Source organism: Puma concolor, chromosome E4 (genome assembly GCF_028749965.1).
Source record: "Puma concolor isolate L17-30 chromosome E4, mPumCon1.1.hap2, whole genome shotgun sequence".
NCBI classification, from domain to species: domain Eukaryota; kingdom Metazoa; phylum Chordata; class Mammalia; order Carnivora; family Felidae; genus Puma; species Puma concolor.
This window is the reverse complement of record NC_141683.1, coordinates 43398584-43419266: the sequence shown is the minus strand read 5'-3', so window position 1 is coordinate 43419266 and position 20683 is coordinate 43398584. Positions and strand designations below refer to the sequence as shown.

General features: G+C 46.3%; 1 protein-coding gene across 1 annotated transcript in view; it reads right to left on the bottom strand.

Moving 5' to 3' along the window:
- CACNA1E (calcium voltage-gated channel subunit alpha1 E) overlaps window positions 1–20683 on the bottom strand; it is a 660165-nt gene that overhangs the window by 379731 nt on the left and 259751 nt on the right. The window contains exon 21 of the mRNA XM_086694634.1: window positions 11667–12120. Coding sequence (XP_086550760.1) covers window positions 11667–12120 — 454 coding nt within the window. The remainder of the gene's footprint in view (window positions 1–11666; window positions 12121–20683) is intronic.

The window sequence follows — 20683 nt, the reverse complement described above, 5'->3', positions numbered from 1 at the left end:
TATCTCATCATGGTTTTGATTTGTATTTCCCTGAGGGTGAGTGATGCTGAGCATCTTTTCATGTGTCTGTTAGCCATCTGGATGTCTTCTTTGGAAAAATGTCTATTCATGTCTTTTACCCATTTCTGAACTGGGTTTTTTTTGTTTGTTTGTTTTTTGGGTGTTGAGTTTGATAAGTTCTTTATAGATTTAGGATACTAACCCTTTATCAGATATGTCATTTGTGAATATCTTCTCCCATTCTGTAGGCTGATGTTTAGTTTTGTTGATTGTTTTCTTCACTGTGCAGAAGCTTTTTATTTTGATGAAGTCACAATAGTTATGTTTGCTTTTGTTTCCCTTGCCTTTGGCAATATGTTTAGTAAGAAGCTGCTCCAGCTGAAGTCAAACAGGTTCCTGCCTATGTTTTCCTCTAAGGATTTGATGGTTTCTGGTCTCACATTCAGGTCCTTCATCCATTTTGAATTTATTTTTGTGTATGGTGTAAGAAAGTGGTCCATGTTCATTCTTCTGCATGTCGCTGTCCAGTTTTCCCAGCACCATTTGTTGAAGAGACGATCTTCCCATTGAATATTCTTTCCTGCTTTGTTGAAGATTAGTTGACCATATAGTTATGGGTCCATCTCTGGGTTTTGTATTCTGTCCCATTGATCTATGTGTCTGTTTTTGTGCCAGTACCATACTATCTTGATGGCTATAGCTTTGTTAATACAGCTTGAATTCCAGAATTGTGATGCCTCCAGTTTTGTTTTTCTTCTTCAGGATTGCTTTGGCTACTTGGGGTCTTTTGTGGTTCCATACAAATTTTAGGATTGTTTGTTCTAGCTCTGCAAAAAAAAATGCTGGTGGTATTTTGATAGGGATTGTGTTAATGTGCAGATTGCTTGGGGTAGTATAGACATTTTAACAATGTTTGTTCTTCCAATCCATGAGCATGAAATGCTTTTCCATTTCTTTGTGTCGTTTTCAATTTCTTTCCTAAGTTTTCTATAGTTTTCAGAGTACAGATCTTTCACCTCTTTAGTTAGGTTTATTCCTAGGTTTCTTTTTGTTCTTGGTACAGTTGTAAATGGGATCGATTCCTTAGTTTCTTTTTCTGCTGCTTTGTTATTGGTATATGGAAATGCAACCAATTTCTGCATGTTTTTATATCCTGCAACCTTGCTGAATTCATATATCACTTCTAGCAGTTTGTTGGTGTCTTTTGGATTTTCTCCATAGAGTATCATGTCATCTGTGAAGGGTGAGAATTTGATCTCCTCCTTGCCAATTTGGATGCCTTTTATTTCTTTGTGCTGTCTGATCGCTAAGGCTAACACTTCCAGTACGATATTAAATAGTAATGGTGAGAGTGGACATCCTTGTCTTCTTCCTGACCATAGGGGAAAGGCTTTCATTTTTTCCCCATTGAAGATGATATTAGCTATGGGTCTTTCATATATTGGCCCACTGGCTTTTAAAATTCAATGGCCTGAGGCATGTCTGGGTGGCTCAGTCGGTTAAGCTCAGGTCGTGATCTCACAGTTTGTGAGTTCAAGCCCTGCATGCATCAGGCTCTGTGCTGACAGCTCAGAGCCTGGAGCCTGCTTCAGATTCTGTGCCCCCCTCTCTGCCCCACCCCCATCGCACTCTGTCTCTCTCTCTTTCAAAAATAAACATTAAAAATTTTTTTAATTCAATGGGAAAGCTTCAAGGTTGGCACACTTGTTTCCTGACAGAATTTGTCTGCAATGCTGGGTGTGGTGTGAAAGCTGGTGAGAATGTGGCTGGACATTTGAGTTTTCATCCCTCCTGGTCAGCAGGGTAGCAGCAGGGAAAAGCGGATGGGACTTACAAGGCTGGTTCCTCAGAGCCTGTCACTCACTGTAGCCTGCTGGCCTTGCAATCAGAAGAACAGTTTGCGTAAAGCACCAGCAGTCACCCAGCCCTCAGGACCCTAGTTTCCTCATCTGTAAATGAGGCAGCTGGACTAGATGATGATGGTGGTAGTGGTGGTGATAATAATAATAATAACAATAATGGCTGATATGCATGGACTCTGTGCTGTGTGTTGGGCACTGTGCATTTCCTCATTTCATGGCCTGAGGGGGTCCACTGATGTACACAGCTGATCGCAACCCTGACTGCAGCCTCTGTACCACAGGCTTTAGCAAACCTCTGGTGCCCTGCTGTAGATAGCATGTGACGGACGCCCGAGATGGGGAACCAGACATTGGGGGATGGGGGGGCAACCAAACACTGGACTAAGTACTCTATATGCTCATTGCAGTTCAGAAAGGTGACTGTCCTCAACCACAGTCCAGCAAATAGACAAAAATGAGGTTGAATATTGAGGTTCAGAAAGGTTGAATCTTTTTCCCAAGGTGGAATAACACACGGCTCAGTAATGATCAGCGGTGAGAAGGGAGACAGTGCCCCAACAACCCGCAACCTATCCAACCTGGGTTTCCACAGCCCATGAAGCTTCACACCCCAGGGGCTGACCTGGTCTAGACGTAGAGCCCCTGATGTCCTGAGCTCCCTAGACTTGACAGTATGTCTGGGTGCTGGCAGGGGCTAGTGAGCATCCAGATCATAATTATTACCACACCAACCATTCCTTGGGCATTCATTCATTCATGCACTCACAAATATTCACTGAGAGCCTAGATGTAAGGCAGTGCTCCCAGCACTGAGGCTATGGAGTGGACAGGGTTGTGTGTCATTTCCACTCTTCTTGGGGGGGAGGCAGCAGCACAGGGTGATGTGACCTAGAGTTACCAGATGTCTATTTTAGACTGTTTGGTGAAGACTAACATCACTGAGGAGGTATCACTTAAGCTGAGGTCTAAATGACAAGAATGAGCCAACCTTATAAAGATCTGGAGAAAGAACATTCCAGGCAGAAGGACGAGGCAGAGACATAGCAGGCAGGGGTCTGGCCTGAAAGTGGGCAGGAGTGTAGGGAGCAAGGGAGTGAATTGTAGGGCTGAGGTCGGGAGTCACCCAAGGAAGGCTAGGTGCAAAGAGAAGTTACATCACAAAAGCATGATTTAATTTACATCTTTTTTAAATGCCCCGTCTGTTGTATGAACAGACACATTCCTGGTTACAGAAAAACAAAGCCATAAGGAGAGAGGCCAATTAGGAGACCACTGCACTGGTCTAAGTGACAGTGGCTTGGAAGAGATTGGTAGCACTGGGGACTTGGCAGCAGAAGTGTTCAGACTTGGAATATGTTCGGGAGATGTGTTGACAAGGCTTGCCAACTGATTGGAAGTGGAAGAAAAGGGAAAGAGAGTAATAAAAGACAATGGGAATCTTTGGCTTGAGCAACCGGGTAGATGTGGTGCTGCCTACTGAGATGGGAGGAGTCTGGGTTGGGTCAGGAGAGGATCTAGAGTTTTCCTTTAGCCCTGCTAAGCTTTCGATTATGGTAGACCACCGTGTGGAGATGCCAGCCTCGCATTTGGCTACAAGAGTCTGGGGTTCTTGGGAAATCCACATTCGGGAGTCATCTGCAGATGTGTGGGCCTGATTGAGGTCAGAGACTGTGTAGGCAGAGTAGAGTCCCTGAATAACAGTGGGGCTCATCAACGTCTTGAGGACCCACACCGGCATATGTGACCTAGTAAACATGGTCCAAATTCACAACAGGCCTACAAGGTGAGTATTATTATTCATCTTTGCTCTAAAAGTGCAGACAGGTTACACCTTGCCCCAGGTCCCATAGTTTACAAGCAGCATGGCAAGAATTAACCCTAAATAGTATGACTGGGTTCCTGTCACTTGCTTACCACTATATAATCACTGCAGGTGGATACTAATATGGGCATAAGGCCTCAGTGGAACAAGATACACAATGAAGTCAGAAAGCCTGGAGTGAACCCTCAGTAGCTATGTGATACTGGACAACAAACATAACCTCATTGAGCCTGAGTTTTCGGGTGTATAAAATCATGAGTTGGTTTTTTTTTTTTTTTTCATTCTGCAAATACCTGTTAAGTGTCTCTTGCGTGCCGGACACTATACCGAGGGATGGAGACCCGTGGGGAGCAGACAGACTGCTCTGCTATACAGTGTAGTGGGGGATACAGACATGTAAATAGGCAATTAGAATGTAGTGTGATAAGTACTATGATTATGGAAATACTGCTTCCCTCTTTTTAGAGTATGTTGTACCAACCTACGCAGACTTGAAAGTTACACATAATTTTCTTTCTTCCAAATCCATATGCAATAATAGTCCCATATGAAATGTTTCTACTCTTTATAATAGTACCTATGATTTTCATTAGAATAAATAATACATGCAAAGCACCCAGCCCATAGCCAGTGCTCAATAAATGGTGACAGTCTTTATTAAGACACGGTTTTTTGGACTAGCACCACCTCTGACTTTTGGGCTCATTTTTCTCCTTTGTAAATTACGATAATAATAGCTAGTCCACAGGGTCCTTGTGAGAGAAAGATGAGATACATGAAAATATTTGGTAAGCTGGGGGGAAATTCTATTAAAGTATGAGTAAAACATGTTTTCATGGCCAGTCACTAAAGCTACAAAACTCAGTCCATGAGGAATAGTGTTACCCAAGAGGTCCTCGTAGCCCATACAGTGGGCCTGAGGAAACCTTTTAACAGGTTCTTTGGGAAATAGCCTTCTGCACAAGAAATTCTGCTTCATCTGAATCACCTATACTCTGTCCACAGAAAAACAAAGACCCTTTACTTGAGGGCTCCTCCTATCCTCTTAATTCATTCCCCTACCACATTGGGCTCACCCAGCCAAAGGCAAAAAAAAGCTGGAAACCTCCCAGGCTGGTTTCTAGTCTGCTTCGTGCATCACTAGAGTCCTGAGTCAGTGCCAAGGAGGCAGGATTTGTAAGGCTGGCATGTGTGCCATGGGCTGTCAGCTGTGTGGGCGGTGGACAGGGCCATGGGAGGGGCTGGAGCTGAGGGAGGTACAGGAAGCTGGCAGGGCCACCGACAGAGAATCCTTCCTGACTTCCTACTGCAGCAAATCCATTTCTTGAGAAAGGACCAGGCTGCCCCTGTCCTAGTGCCAGGAAGATCCTGACTATAGAATATAAGTCAGGAGAAGCCAGGAGGCAGGAGGCAGGAGGGAGCAGAAGACTCCATCTCTCCAAGGTGCACTTAGTAGACACAGGGTCCTGAGCAACCTTGAAGGAGGGCAGAGAACAGACTCCCCACTTCTTCTGCTGATTACTTAACTGGAGGGCCTTAGGCGGTCAGCAACCTGAACAACCACACTCCTCTTTCCCTGGAAGCTAGCTGACTGGAATGGGTATCAATTCCTCTCAGTGCATTTACTTCATCATTCCTTCAACTGATACTTATTGTGAGCCAACTACATACAAGGTACTGTCCTATACTCTGAAGATAAGACCAAGTCCCTCCTTTTAAGAAGCTTACACTTCAGGGGCAGCTGGGTGGCTCAGTGGGTTGAGCGTCCAACTTCACCTCAGGTCATGGTCTCACTGTTCGTGAGTTCGAGCCCCACATTGGGCTCTGTGCTGACAGCTCGGAGCCTGCAGCCTGCTTCGGATTCTGTGTCTCCCTCTCTCTCTGCCCCTCCCCTGCTTGTACTCTGTCTCTCTCTCAAAAATAAATAAATGTTAAAAAAATTTTTTTAAAAAAGCTTACACTCCAGTGGAGGGAGACAGACATATATAGAAAGAGAGAGAGAGAGAGAGAGAGAGTCTTTACGTGCCTGTGTGTGTGTGTGTGTGTGTGTGTGTGTGTGTGAGTAGCAACAAGGGCTGCAATGGGGAAAAAGCAAAATAAAGAGAGAAAGAGAGTGACAACGGAGGAATGCTATGCTACATAGGGTGATCAGGAAGGTCTCTCTGAGCAAAGACCTAAATGAAGTGAATGAGAGTCATGAAAGTCTATGGGGAAAGAGCTTTCCAGGTGGAGGGAACAGCAAAAGCAAAATTCCCTGAGGTGGGAATTGTCTGAACATATTCAAGGAATGGCATGGGGCCAGTGTAGGTGAGCAGAATGAATGGGAAGAGATTAAGGGATGCAGCCAACGATGCCTGTGTGTGTTTAGGGATGTGGGAGAGAGGTCCAAGTGGTAGAGGAGGGAGATCATGTAGAGCCTTAAAGACCGTGCTAAGGACTTTGTTCTGCGGGACATGGGGAGCCAGCCACTAGAGGGTTTCAGCAGAGGACTAGTGTGATAAATTCTGAAGACTCTCTGATGGAAACTCCACGTACTGTCTTTCCAATTCCTCTGCAAATCTTAAGGAAAAAAAGGCAAAGAAGAATCCTTAGCTCCAGTAGGGGAAAGAGACTCTACCAGGGATGCATGGACACAGGGAGGCTGGTTAGTTAAGAATGGCTGTAGTAACCCTCTTACACAAGTTACTCAAACTCTGTGCCTCAACTGCATATATGGGGATAATAATAGTACCAGTCTCATCCAACTGTTAGAAGGATTAAAGGAATTAAAGTATTAAGAATAATCACTTCTCGGCCTTTTGGCTAAGATCAAGTGTAAAGTATTAAGAATAGTGCTGAGTATCTAGGAAGTACTATATAAGTGTCTACAGAATAAAAATAAAAATAAAAGGTGATTTGCACCAGGGAGATAGTAGCAGAAATGGTAAAATGTGATCTGATACATTTCAAAGGGAAAACTGATGGGGACTGGCAAGAATAGGGAGCCAGTGTGAGAGAAATCAAGATGACTCCGATGCTTCTGGCTCCAGCAACAGAAAGAATGAATGTAGGGGTGCCTGGGTGGCTCAGTTGATCAAGCATCCACCTTCAGCTTAGGTCATGATCCCGCAGTTCTTGGGTTCAAGCCCTGCGTTGGGCTCTCTGCTGACAGCTCGGAGCCTGGAGCCTGCTTTGGGTTCTGTGTCTCCCTCTCTCTCTGCCTTTCCCCTACTCGTGCTCTCTTTCTCTCTCAAAAATAAATAAATAATATTAAAAACTTAAAAAAGAAAGAAAGAATGAATCAGGTTCCATTTTCTGAGAAAGAAAAGACTAGAAGAGAAGAAGATTTGGAGAAAAATTTATATTTTGCTGTTGGACAGGTTTTGCTTGAGATGCCTATGGATGTACAAGTAAAGGTGCTGATTAAGTGAGCAGCATGTAAAATTCAGGGAAGAGGTCTTGACCAAAGATACAAATTTGAGAGTCAGCAGTCTGTGATGGTCACTAGAGGTCCAGGCCTGGGTGAGGTCACCAGGAAGTAAGGGTTGGTGAGAAGAAAACAGGTAGAGGACTGAGCCCCGGGTTCCCTGGTGTTTAGGGATTGGAAAAAGGAAGAGGAAACCAGCAAAAGAGGTAGAGGGAAGACTGTCAAGGTAGGAAGAAAACCTAGAGTGGGGTCCTAAAGGCCATGTGAGAAAAGAGTTCCAAGAAAGACAGTGTGATAGTGGACAGATGGTACTGCTGCTGCCACCAGATCAAAGAAGATGGACACAGAGACCTGCCAACTGTACTCAGCAACATGGAGGATGGTGTGAGTATGCCAGAGCTGTGGGCTTGACTGGGACAAAGGCCTGACTGCAAGGGGCTCTAGAGGGAACTGCAAAAGGGCTCATCATGCTCTACATCTAGACCTCCGCATGGAGCATCCAGAGTAGACAGTCACAGAAACAGGAGGAAAGGCCTGTAACAGGGGTCCAGGTGCAGGTGGTCAATGTGGTCAAAGAGCTCCTCCAAGCCTCTTTGCTGCTCTTTTCCCAATGAAGTAGGAAGGCAGTTGCAGTTATAAGCTAGAAATGGGCTTGGCAGGAGACGTTGGGGTCTGAGCATGAAAGGGTAAGTATGTGAAATAATCTCTAAAAGAGTGTGAGGGTAAAATGGAAAGGGGAAAAGTAGCAGGATTTCTGGGCAAGATCAAGGGCCGACTTGTGGTAGGGGGGTCAAGAATTTACATGAATTTACAGCAAGCCCTGTAGAGATTTCTACAGCTTTCTACAGCAAGCTCTACTGCCCAAGGGCAGGGGAGGAATAGGTGGCAACTGGGATTTAAGCAGAGGTGGAGTCTTGCCAGACCAGTAGAGTGGAGCAACAGAGGGGCAAAGAAGTTGAGGGTGAAAACAAGGATGATGAAGCATGAAGTAGACTAGAGCCGTTTGGGAGGCATCCAGCATCCTTGCCCTTGGCTGATGACTGGCTCTGTATGAGAAGCTGGCAGGAGAAAGGGTTGAGAGGGTAGGAGGAGACTTCAAGGGCAACATCACCATTTTGCTCAGAAAGTATTTTTTGGTTCTTACAATGGGATTTAATGTGATTATTTTATTTTATTTTATTTTATTTTATTTTATTTTATTTTATTTTATTTTATTCTATTTTATTTTATGAGAAGTAAGGATATGATTGAGAAGGGGAGCAGCAGAAACGTAATACAATCGATCTCTTGTGGATGCCAGCGAGGTTAAAGAACCCTAGGAATCAAGCATTAGAGGGAGTGAACTGGACATAAAAGAGGTGGTGGCCAGACAACAGGATGGTTGAAACTGAGATTAGGGAGCCATGCCCGTTACAAGGTCCAGGCAGGCCATGGAAGTGAGGTCTTGGCAGCAAACATGGAGGGAAAATCATCAGGCAAAGAGATTAAGGATCCAAGAGGCCAGGGTCCCACAGAGATCATTTAAGTGGATACAAAAATCACCAAGACTGATGACAAGAGAGGGGATGGGAGACAGGTGGTAAACCGAGAGCTAAAATCTTTCTGGAATGAAGGGGAGTGACCTGGGAGTCTGTAGATGGCTTCAAGAAAGGGTAGCAGGTGCTATTGTATGATGACAGGAGCTCCAGAGCTGGCATTTTAGGACAGGCATGAGGAATAAGTCTGGAAGCAATAATAGGGAGGAAGGAGCCACCTACCCCACCTCCAGGCTCAAGAGTATGAGGAAGTGTGGGAGGAAAGGCAACCACCACATGAGGCAGCTGCTGATCAAGCCATGTTCTTGTGGGGGGAGAGGCAGGTACCAATTAGAACAAGGAGGTAACGGGAATGTCCAGAGAAGGTGGGAGAATGTAGAAGAGTTTTCTGATGATGGAATATGAGTTCCAGACAATGTAATATTAGGGTCTGGGGAGCTGGTGAGGAGCAGGAAGTGGGTCAGATTAAGGCATGGAGAGCCATATGAGGATGGAGTTTGGATGGTAAGGAAAAAAGGCATGATGATATTAACCATGGAGGCCTCCATATGGGCTGCAGCGATGAGGCTGTGAGTGTTGCAGGGCAGAGAGTCGGGTAACATCACCATCTCCATCATCTCTCGCTTTCTCCTCAACCCATTCCACCTGGACCCTGGGTTCATAACCCTACTGAAACTGCTCCCACTAAGGTCACCTCCATATTGCTGAAAGCAGTAATCCCTTCTCCATCCTCATTTTATTTGCCCTTTCAGCAACCTCCTACACAGATGATGACTCCTTCCTTCTGAACACATGCCTCTCTTCACTTCCTTGTCCCTTTACTCTCTGTCTTTCCTCCTATTTCCCTGACCCCTCCTTCTCAATTCCTCCACAGCCACACTCAGGAAGGTTGACATGCCCCCAGGCCATTGATGTGTCTGCCCTGTTTCACTTCCTTATGCACCTGTCCAGGTGAAAGCAGTCTCCCAACCATCCCCACCACCACTCCAAGTAGTTGGCTGCTACTAGACCTTGATATCCCCCAACTAGCAAAAGTTTAACTTTAAGAAAGACATAAGAGTTACTCATGCATTGCTAGTCATGGTGAAGCTAGTTTTTCAGTGAGTATTATAGACATTCTTGAGTTAGGCCATATGACAGGCACTGAGTGACATGAAAAATGTGTAAGAGAGTCTCTGCCCTCGAATTGTTCAGACCCTCTTAGGAAAACAAGACAGAGGTGCAGAAAAATATAATACTTCTGAATATGAACAAATACCAACTATCAGAGCTGCACAGTATTTCCACAGTCTACTTTCTCCTCCTCATTTTTCAAAGCCATGAGGTAACTGACTTGACATCATACCACTAGTTTGGTCACCCTGGGAATTAGACCCAAGTCTCTTTTTTTTTTTTTTTAATTTTTTTTTTTTAACGTTTATTTATTTTTTTGGGACAGAGAGAGACAGAGCATGAACGGGGGAGGGGCAGAGAGAGAGGAAGACACAGAATCAGAAACAGGCTCCAGGCTCTGAGCCATCAGCCCAGAGCCCGACGCGGGGCTCGAACTCACGGACCGCGAGATCGTGACCTGGCTGAAGTCGGACGCTTAACCAACTGCGCCACCCAGGCGCCCCTAGACCCAAGTCTCTTAACCCCCAAGTCGGTGCTCTTGTGGCATCTCAATTGGTGGTTGAGATAGAAGTTAAATACTGTGGGAACTGGAAGGAAAGGTCCTGTGCCATTGTGGAAAGCATGAATTCGAGAACCAGACTGTCAGGGTCCAAATCATGAATCAATAGCAAATCACAGTAACAACATAGTTATTATTGGAGTGACTTTGGGAAAGTCACCTAACTTTTCTGTGCCTCACTGATTAAACATGGATAATAACTGTACCTATCTCACAGTAATGGTGAGGATTAAGATAAATTAATATAGGTGCTTAGGATGTTGCCTGGCTCTTAGAGCTATGTAGGGTTTTAAAGACTAGCAGTACTTGGAGGTGAACAACAGGAGAGAAGTTGAATGCTGGATGCCCGACTCCTCTCTAAATCCCAGGAGCCTGGCACATATCAGGGCTCACTGAATGAATGAATGAATGAATGAATGAGCCAATAAATATTTTAACATCCATACGAAAAGACATCCAGAGATCAGCTAATCTACACCCCTTTGCACCACCTAGAATGTCCACTGAAACCAGTTAGATAAAGCCTACCATGACCATCACCATCAAAACACATTGATTATTTGCCTTTTTGCACCTGATGACATTTAACAACTCAACAGTCTAAGGAAGAGGAGCTAAAGACATACAAACCACAAGACATGCAAACGTGCAAAATATACACTGGCATCCAAAGGACAAAACAAAGTCCCTAGGTGGGGTGTAAACCTGGAGCACCAATTGAGAATCAAATGAAATCCTATCTCCCTTTAATGTAGGATTCCTTGGAATGAAGCCTAAGTTTCCAACAGGTATGAACTGGGTTAAAGGCAGTCTAAGAACATAAATCCTTTTGCTTTCCCCAAAAAGATCAGTGATAAAGTCACGGAGGCCACAATCTCTTCCACCACTGAAGACGTGCCCCAAAATGTAATCATTCACCCAAAGCTGACCTTAGAGCAGGGTTGGCTACATTCCAGAAGGAAAGGTGACGGATGATTCATTCATGCTTTGGTGGCTTCTCCCTGGCTTTATAGAGCTCCTCTTTTCAGGGAAGCTCAGAGTGTGACACAGACCCCAGCTCTTTCTCCAGATCTCAGTAAACAGGTATGCTTTAGAGGGCAGGCGTGACTGCCCCCACCTGACGGCTGTAGACCTCAGTGAGGGTGAATGCAGCCTACAGCTGGTTAGTGAGATTGTGGCTGACCCCAGAGACCTCTCTCCCTGGGTCAAATCCCTCTTGAGCGGCAGCAGGAACAAAGGCACCTGCCTCCCTGGGCCCACCCTTTCCCACTGGACGCCCCGGCAGGGCCACGCGCACCCCATCCTCCCCGCCACCGCACTGGGCCAGCTCCCGTGCCCCCGCCACCCGCGCCCACCTTCCCGTACTCACTCCCACTCCTTGCGCCGGGCCTGCGGGGTGCTCTGCATCTTGTGCGCCTCGTGGGCCTTGATGATGTCGCGCTGCTCGATGAGCCCCCCGCGCCGCCGCTTCATCACCTCGGGGCTCACCGGGAGGAACGGGCTGGAGCCAGCTTCCAGGGCCGCGCCGCCCTCCCAGCCGGGGCCCTCGCCCTCCTGCACCGGGAAGAAGTTGTCGAAGCCCGCGGCGACGGCACGCGGGGAGGCGGGCAGCATGCCCACCTCGTCCGAGGCGTCGGCCTCGAGCAGGGCGCACTGCTGGGGCCGCCATGCCTCCTCCTCAGGCAGGGCTAGGACGTGGCGGTGGCGGCGGCCCAAGGCCCAGGGCTCAGGGTTCCCGCCTGCGGCGGGGCAGGGGGCGGGCTCGGGCAGCCTGCGGCCTGGGCTCGGTCCACGCATCTCCGGCACCATCCCAGAACATTGCTCTGCGCAGGGGAGGCGGGGGAGACAGAAGGGAGATGGGATGGGCAGGGAAGGGGGGGGGGGGAGGGAGAGGCGGGCAAGAGGGAAATAGAGAAGAGAAAGAGGTTAATGAAGTCGTCCTTCACAGCAAGGCTTTGGGCTGACCCGGTGCTATGGCCCAGGCCTGGTCCAGAAACTAGCACACAGTAGGAACTCTGTAAATGATCACTGAACTCAGGAGAATCCACTGTGGACCAGGCTGGGTGCCAGGTGCTGAGTTACCCAGAGTTAAACAAAGTACACTTGATTTTTGCCCCAAGAACTTCACAGGCTAGTGTAGAAGACGGAAGTTACAGCAACAGTCATGTGCAATAGTGATGAATGTCTCAGGATACTGCTACAAGGAGAGAACACCAAAGGCTGTCCTCGCCCCAACTTCAGACAAGCTAGCTGGCTGTTCTCTCCCATTTGTAGTGAAAGAATCTCTCTAACCCTTTCCCTAGTGCCCCACGTCCTCTGGGGAAACCCCACCCACCACCTGCTGCCCTGATTCTAACACTCTCTCCCCAGGACAAGACACAGGCAACCTAACATTGAGAACTGGATCCCATGTACAGGTTCCTTCCTCCTTTCCTAATGCACATCCACCGCAAGATCTGGGGAGCAGGTGTAGAATCAGATGCCTCTGCTAGCATCTTTGAGCCTCCTTTCCCTTTTCCATGCCAAGGAGGATGTGGCCAGATTTGCCTCTGAAAGATGTACTCATCCAGTCCACACTGACAGGGCTTACCATGTGCCAGGCACTGTGCCAGGGACTGGGCACACTGACATGAGCTGGATTTAGTCCACATCCTCCTCGTGGGAGAAACGGGAAGAACGTCGATTTTGACCACACAACATGATGTGCTATGATTGAGGCAGGCCTGATTGCTGTAGGAGCTCACAGTAGGGACATGGAAACCCACTTGGAGGTGGCCGGAAGGGCTATGTGGAGGAAATGGCCCTCATTCTGCATTTGAACAGAGCTTGCCAGGTGAGAAATGGGACCAGATTACAGACAAAAGGAAGAGCATGTGCAAAGAGGATTCAGGGAACTCAAGGATAGAGAGCTCCCATGATAAGTCTGAGGTCTGGGAGACAGACCTTCTGATGCAAGAGGACCTTTTTGAGATATCTTCTTACTATCTCCTTCCCAGCCAAGAGCCCAACACCTGAATTCTTGGCCTCCTCCCCACCCACATTCCAAGCCACACCACTAGTGACCACAAGTCACACACACACACACACACACACACACACACGCCCCTTGGCACTAAGCAGTGCCACATGCTCTACATCCTCAGAAAAGGCCTGGTATCCAGATCACTCAACCGTGCTTAGTGTGCACTGGGGACTGTGCTAGGCCCCCTAGGGAGGCATCTTTCCAGAATGCTACCCTCCAGAACCCCCACCACCTCCCCTGGTCTGAACTGAAAGTCTCAAAAATAGCGAATACTAAAGTGGAATCTTTATGGTGTAGCCATACCATTTTGTCAGTGAGGACGCTGATGTGCAGAGAGGTAGAGACTTGCCCCAGGTCACATCACCACTCAAAGTCAGAGCTGGGAGAGAGCTCAGGTTTCAAGTCCTGGCTCATAGTTTTTCTCACTATATTGACCACACTGCTCTACCACATGAAGCAGAATAAATAGATGCCTCTCCCAGCCACCCCCACATCACACTAAAGTAGCAGGTAGACAAGAAGAAGCCGGGATGATCTTCCTGCCTGTGTGATAAAGCCTGATGTGAACACTGAATAGACCTGACTTCCCTGGAGAGAGGACCCTACGATATCCTCCTCTTCTGTCCCTGCCAGTATCTCTAGCACCTGGCCTGCTCTTCCCAGCCCTGCCAGCACCATACCCCAAGGCTTCGGTGATGCCGGGCTGGAGGTTCTGGGAACGTGCCGGTCAGTGCTAGATACTCGGCCACCAAGTCTGGGTCAAAGGAGCAAAAGGAAAGGAAGGTAAGGGTCCAGGATAAGCTCGGTAGGAAAGAGAAATGACGGGAAAAATACATTTCAGAATCTGCAAACAGTTGGGTGGGTCCCTAGAAAGAGTGATTCATGTTCTTCACATTGTCATTCTGTCTCAACTCTGCTTGATGGATTTTAAATTTATCCTTCATTCCTACGATGTTTAAATGTCTCTCCCTCACCACACACATGCACGCACCCCTCCCTGGGGTGCTCCCACTCCCTCTGCCAGGCTTCAGCACTACCAGAAACTCAAGCAACCTCGGTTCTGCCACCAGGAGCCTCCTCTCCCTCATGGTCCTACATGGCTGAGATTCCTGGGCCACCCTCCCAGCTCTCGCCAGGCCACCGGGACCTGGCTCCTGGCATCTGCTTCCTGGCCCACCCCACCCTCTCTGTCTCCTTACTGGATTTCCCTTTCCCAGACACTTTGCCAATCTGAATCACATCTTTGCCAAAATTACAGCAGCAATAATATGCACTACAGAGCTCCGCTTCAACGGAATCAATTTTACGAATATCAAAACATGAAATTATCTCATCTTTCCTTTAAGAATTCCTGTTAAACAACCCTTCTATTATTGATATAAATGTTCATCAAGGGAATCTGTCACCCCCACTGCCTGACAAGCCGGCCAGTCTCCTGCTCTGGCTATCATCAAACTGAGAAAACATTTACTATCTCAGGCAATTTAGGTGAGTTGGAGTCTACATATTCCAGGGAAGGGCATTCGAGTCTACTCTATACTTAGTCTTCCCCCCACCCAGCCCCCAAGTTCTGGCATCCCTGGAGTTCCTCGAGTCTTATCTTTCTATATCCAGAACCTAGTATTGAGTTCAACACATAGTAGGCTGTTGTGGTGGCCATTAGAACTGTTTGCCAAATATTCTGCTCATCCTCCAACCTGGGCACATAGTAGCATGCACTTCCTGGCCCCTGTGGTTGAGTGGGGTCATGTGACCATTTTGGCCAATGAGTTGTGAGTAGAGTGACGTACGTCACTTCAAGGCTAAGCATTTAAATACAGTGTGAGATCTCTAGATCTAGAGGGGCTGGCAGACTGTTTCTATAAAGACCAGATAAGGGGCACCTGGGTGGCGCAGTCGGTTAAGCGTCCGACTTCAGCCAGGTCACGATCTCGCGGTCCGTGAGTTCGAGCCCCGCGTCGGGCTCTGGGCTGATGGCTCAGAGCCTGGAGCCTGTTTCCGATTCTGTGTCTCCCTCTCTCTCTGCCCCTCCCCCGTTCATGCTCTGTCTCTCTCTGTCCCAAAAATGAATAAAAAACGTTTAAAAAAAAAAAATTAAAGACCAGATAATAAATAGTTCACATATTGCAGGCCATGTAATTTTTGTTCAACTACTCAAACTCTGTTCTTATAGCATGAACACAGATAATATGTAAACAAATGTGTGTGACTGTATTCTCATAGAACTTTATTTATAAACTTTTGTAAACTTTGCTCTTTCAATTGCATCTCTTGGACTCCATCATTGTTACTCAGTCTATGTCCATGGGGCAGGTTCTACAGCAGCGGGCAAAAAGAGGGAATGGAGACCCATAAAACAGAATCACGGGTGGACTTACTAAGTGAGAAGCTTCCTGAGGGCAAAGTTGGTGTCCTGTGGCCCCCAGCCCCAGCCCCTAATGGAAAGAAAACAGGACTTGCTGTTCTGAGATACTAGCCCAAGAATAAGCTAATGAAATCTCCAAGGGCACCCATCTTATTCCTCTAACCCTTGCTTTCTATCCACCTCTCTTCTTTTTCTTTTTTTTTTTCTTTATTTATTTTGAGAGAATGTACCTGTGCATTCAAGTGAGCAAGGGAGGGGCAGAAAGAGAGGGAGAGACAGAATCCCAATCAGGCCCTGGGACTGATGTGGGGTTTGGTCCCAGGAACCATGATTACGTGACCCAGCAGAAATCAAGAGATGGACTCTCAACTGACCAAGCCACCCAGGCGCCCCTCTTCTTATTCTTTATTGCTTTGTTTGGCTAATGGGCAGAGGATAGAATTTTTTTTTATTTGTTTATTTTGAGAGAGAGAGAAGGAAAGAGAGAGAAGCATAGAGAGAGGGAGACAGAGAATCCCAAGCAGGCTCTGCACTAACCATGGGGCTCAAACCCACAAACCATGACTTCACGACCTGAGCCAAAATCAAGAGTCAGATGCCTAAGAGCCACCCAAGCACTCTAGGGATGGGATTTTTAATTACAGCGGTCCTAAGGAGGAAAAATGACATATCTGAAACCCAGTAGCCCCATTAAAAACTGTTCCCTTGCTTGTCAGTCCACACAGAGTAGCAGGGTAAGGGATCTCCTTCCCACCCCCACCCCAAGCATGTAGCACTGCCAAAGCCACTTGAGCCACTCCTGCCTGCCTCCAAAATCTTCACTCCTCTCTGCCTTCCAGTGTTGGAGTCGAGATCTTCCTCCATGGAGAAATATTATGTCATTTGCACCATCCTTCCCTTTATACAGTATCAGTTTTAATTTTTATTTGTCTACTTTTGATTACTTCAGAAATAATGGCCTATGCATCCCATTGGCTTGTCCGTGCCTCCCAGGCCCAGCAGGGGAGTCTACCACGTTGAGGACATGCATCCTTCTCTCATTGGGTTCATGTCCATCCCACTCCCACCCCTCCACTGCTCACTTTCTCATTCCTCCAGAACATGTGCATCCTCAAGCCACCTTCTGAAAAATAGATACACCAGTAAGTCAACAAAGCCTATGTTCTTGTGAATGTACTGTCTTCATACCCTGAAATCTTGAGTCCTACAATGAGGAGGAAGTCTCCACTGCATACACTACCTAGCACAGGCTGGGAGACAGTGGGCAGAAATAAGACTGGTGGTACTAAAAGGTGAGTGGTGGCCCTGAAGCTCTCCTGGCTTTGCTCCTTCTGTCTGCCCTGCACAAGAAGAGGGCAGAAGGATCCCATTCCCTAAATATTAGAAGTGAAAAATCACAAGGAGGAAACATTTTTTTAAAATGTGACACTACACTACTGAGATGCCACGTTGAGTTCCTCTCTAAAAATGATTCTCTAGAGATGAGAACCGATAGGGTTCATGGGTTTTCTGTAAAGCAAAAGGGAAGGCAGAGAATGACCCTATTCATCATCCTCACCCACCTGTTCAGAGAGGAGACATTCCTGGTGCAGAAATATTCATCCAGGGATTTTTCTTTTCTGAGTCAGCTTGCTACCCAACCACAAGGGAGGAACAAAAGCTATATGTTATTTTCATTCGCTGTGACCTCCCAAGACTGTGGTGCTCAAGCCTTAGTGTACCCCAGAAACATCTTCACTGCTGGTTTTTAAATGCAGATTCCTGGGACCTCCCTGCAGAGATTCTCATGCAATAGTTCTTTGGTGCACTCAGGAATCTGTAGTTTTTTTTTTTTTTTAAATTTTTTTTTTTTTCAACGTTTATTTATTTTTGGGACAGAGAGAGACAGAGCATGAACGGGGGAGGGGCAGAGAGAGAGGGAGACACAGAATCGGAAACAGGCTCCAGGCTCTGAGCCATCAGCCCAGAGCCTGATGCGGGGCTCGAACTCACGGACCGCGAGATCGTGACCTGGCTGAAGTCGGACGCTTAACCGACTGCGCCACCCAGGCGCCCCAGGAATCTGTAGTTTTAATAAACATCTCCTCTACTAATCATGTCTTAAGAAACACTGTCCTAAAAGCACTAAGTAGTTATGAGAGGTTGTGCTAAGTTGGTAAGAGGTGTTGTCCTGGATGAATTAGGATATTAAATGCCCCTGGGACAGTGTCCCTCTCACCCATCTTCAGTCTATATCTACATATCCAGGAGTTCCTTGACCCACCCCCACTCCCTGCAAAACTCTATCCTTGCCTAGACTGGCATCGGTTTTGCCCATCCCACATTCTTCTCCATATGTCTATGTTGTTATGGTGACTGTTCAAGGACGGGCTAATGTCCAACTGCAATTTGACAGGCTGGTTCATCTTGAATGTAAACCAAGACCAAGGAAGAGACTCTGCTTCAAATATGGAATGATCACTAAGTCTGCCAGAGTCCCTATGGAGGAGTCAGAAGAGCCCATGATCTGGTGTCAGAATCTCAGGGTTCAGGGTACAGTTCTTCCACTTGCTAGTCAAGTAACCTTTGGCAACTCTCTTCTCTTCTCTAGGTCAGTTTCTTCCATGAGGATAATAATATAATATTATAGGGGCGCCTGGGTGGCTCAGTCGGTTAAGCGGCCGACTTCGGCTCAGGTCACGATCTCACACTCCGTGAGTTCGAGCCCCGCGTCGGGCTCTGTGCTGACCGCTCAGAGCCTGGAGCCTGTTTCAGATTCTGTGTCTCCCTCTCTCTCTGACCCTCCCCCGTTCATGCTCTGTCTCTCTCTGTGTCAAAAATAAATAAACGTTAAAAAAAATTTTTTAATAATATAATATTATATAATATTATATAATAATATTATATAATAATATTATATAATAATATTATATAATAATATATATTATATATATTATATAATAATATAATCTGTCTGTGGTGGGAATCAAATAAGATAGCATCTGGGAAAGAACTTGGAGACTGTGAGTTTACTTACATGCCAAGTAAGAAGAGGAGAAAACTAGTACTAACAAGCACTAGCAATCTCCATTACACTATAATATCTGTATTGTGATAGAACCCCAAAAGTAACACAAAGCCATATATTCCAGATAGTCTCTGGAAACAAATATATCAAATACACTGAATATTGGCCAATTTCGTGGGGTATTAATTAACTGCTGGAAATTAGCAACATCATAATATATACAGACACAGGTAAACAGATATATTTTATGTAAAAGGAGAAACCCTAAACATTGTGACAAATGATTGATTCACCAAAGGATCTTGATGATTTGGAAAACAAGACCTCAAAAATGTAAACTGTGGGTGAGTCCTAATAAATTACAGAGCAAGCTCACATCATAGACATATCTATCTCTACAGTCATTTGATTAATAGCACGCCTTCCCACACTAGCCTTTTAGCTACATGAAGACAGAAACCACACTTGCTTTATTCAGCACTGTACCCCTAGCACCTAGCCCTTATAGGCATTCAGTAAATAGTTATAAAAGGAAGGAATGCATGGGAAAGAGAGGGCAGGCGCAGGAAGTAGAGAGAAAAGACGCTATGCAGTCTCCCATACTACAATTTTGCTATGTGGCACATTAGTCCTCTTTAAGAGTTACCTTCTGCAAAAAACCTTACAACTACACTGAGTGGATAGAAGTGGTTTTAAGGGGCTTTTACCTGCAACTTTCCAATTTGCTTAAATATTCATCTTTACTATTCTGCTTTAGAAGCTGCTTCAAACCTCCACAGGATCTGCCCGACTTAAAGAGGGAAGGAAAACTCTTTAATAAGGAAAGGGGACTTAATATGTGATGTGCAGAAACCATCAGAAAAAGACAACAGATTCATTCAACAAATATTTATTGAGCACCTACTATGTACTGGGAACTGAGAAAGGCACTGGAAACTCTTTATGATATCACAACAGAAGTCCAGGAGGAAACCCAAGAGGTTAGACCCAGCACAATTAAAAAAAATGTTTTAGCACAGTTATTTTTTAATATAAAGTAAGAATTACTTCTGCAAGACTATCTTGAGATTCCTTGAGCATTTGTGACTTTTCTGGAATTTATTACTTCTCTTACTCCTTCTACTTCCCTAAAGCACACAGATAAAACAGACAGACAGATAGACAAAGACAAAACAAGTCCTTTTTCTGAGGACCTGAAAGGGAGTAGAAAACAAAGAAAAGGATACCACTCCTCAGATAGTGTCTAGAAAAAACACCCACCAGGAGTCAGTAATGGTTACAGCCAGAGAAAAACAAGTATTTCCACCCCCCTGGACTTGCAGAAACAGAGTCAGGGTCCACAACTGCCTGACCTGGGACAAAGAAGGCCTGGTGGGCAAACATCTAAGAGAACACAGGTCTCTGAAAGATATCTGTCCAAACCACTGCAGCATCAGGCTCAGATAACTCAATCCGCAATGCTGCAGAAACTTCTCCACTAGCCTCATTTCCATCAAAACACTTCTCAAGTATCAGTCTCAGGAGCACCAGGAGTCTTCAACTAGAGTCTGATAATATCCTTCCCACCCACGCAGACCCAGATTACTTGAATTGATTTCCTAAGAAGCCCTCTTTTAAAGAAGAGTAAGTTACTGCCGCGGTAAAGTTATGGGTGGGAGATAGCAGCGTTGGTGCAGCCAGATAGAATCTCTTCTCTGATCAGAGTCCCAATACCAGTGCGTGCTTGCAAAGACACCAGCTCAGCAGCAGTCCCTCACTCTTCAGCTGGAAGCAGGGAACTCTGTACTGGGAGAGCCAGTCTGAAATGCCACATACAGAAACAAGTGCAAAGCTCTGAGCCCGGCATTCAAGGTCTCCATAGTGTGGCCTCAGGAAGAAGGAAAAGCCTATACCCCTAAGGGCTTTGCATGTTAGCCAGGCATGAGCCCCTATGGTGGTGGCTGTCCATTCCAGATCCTGAGCTCTGCCGCATCTGTCTGCTGGGGCTGGCTC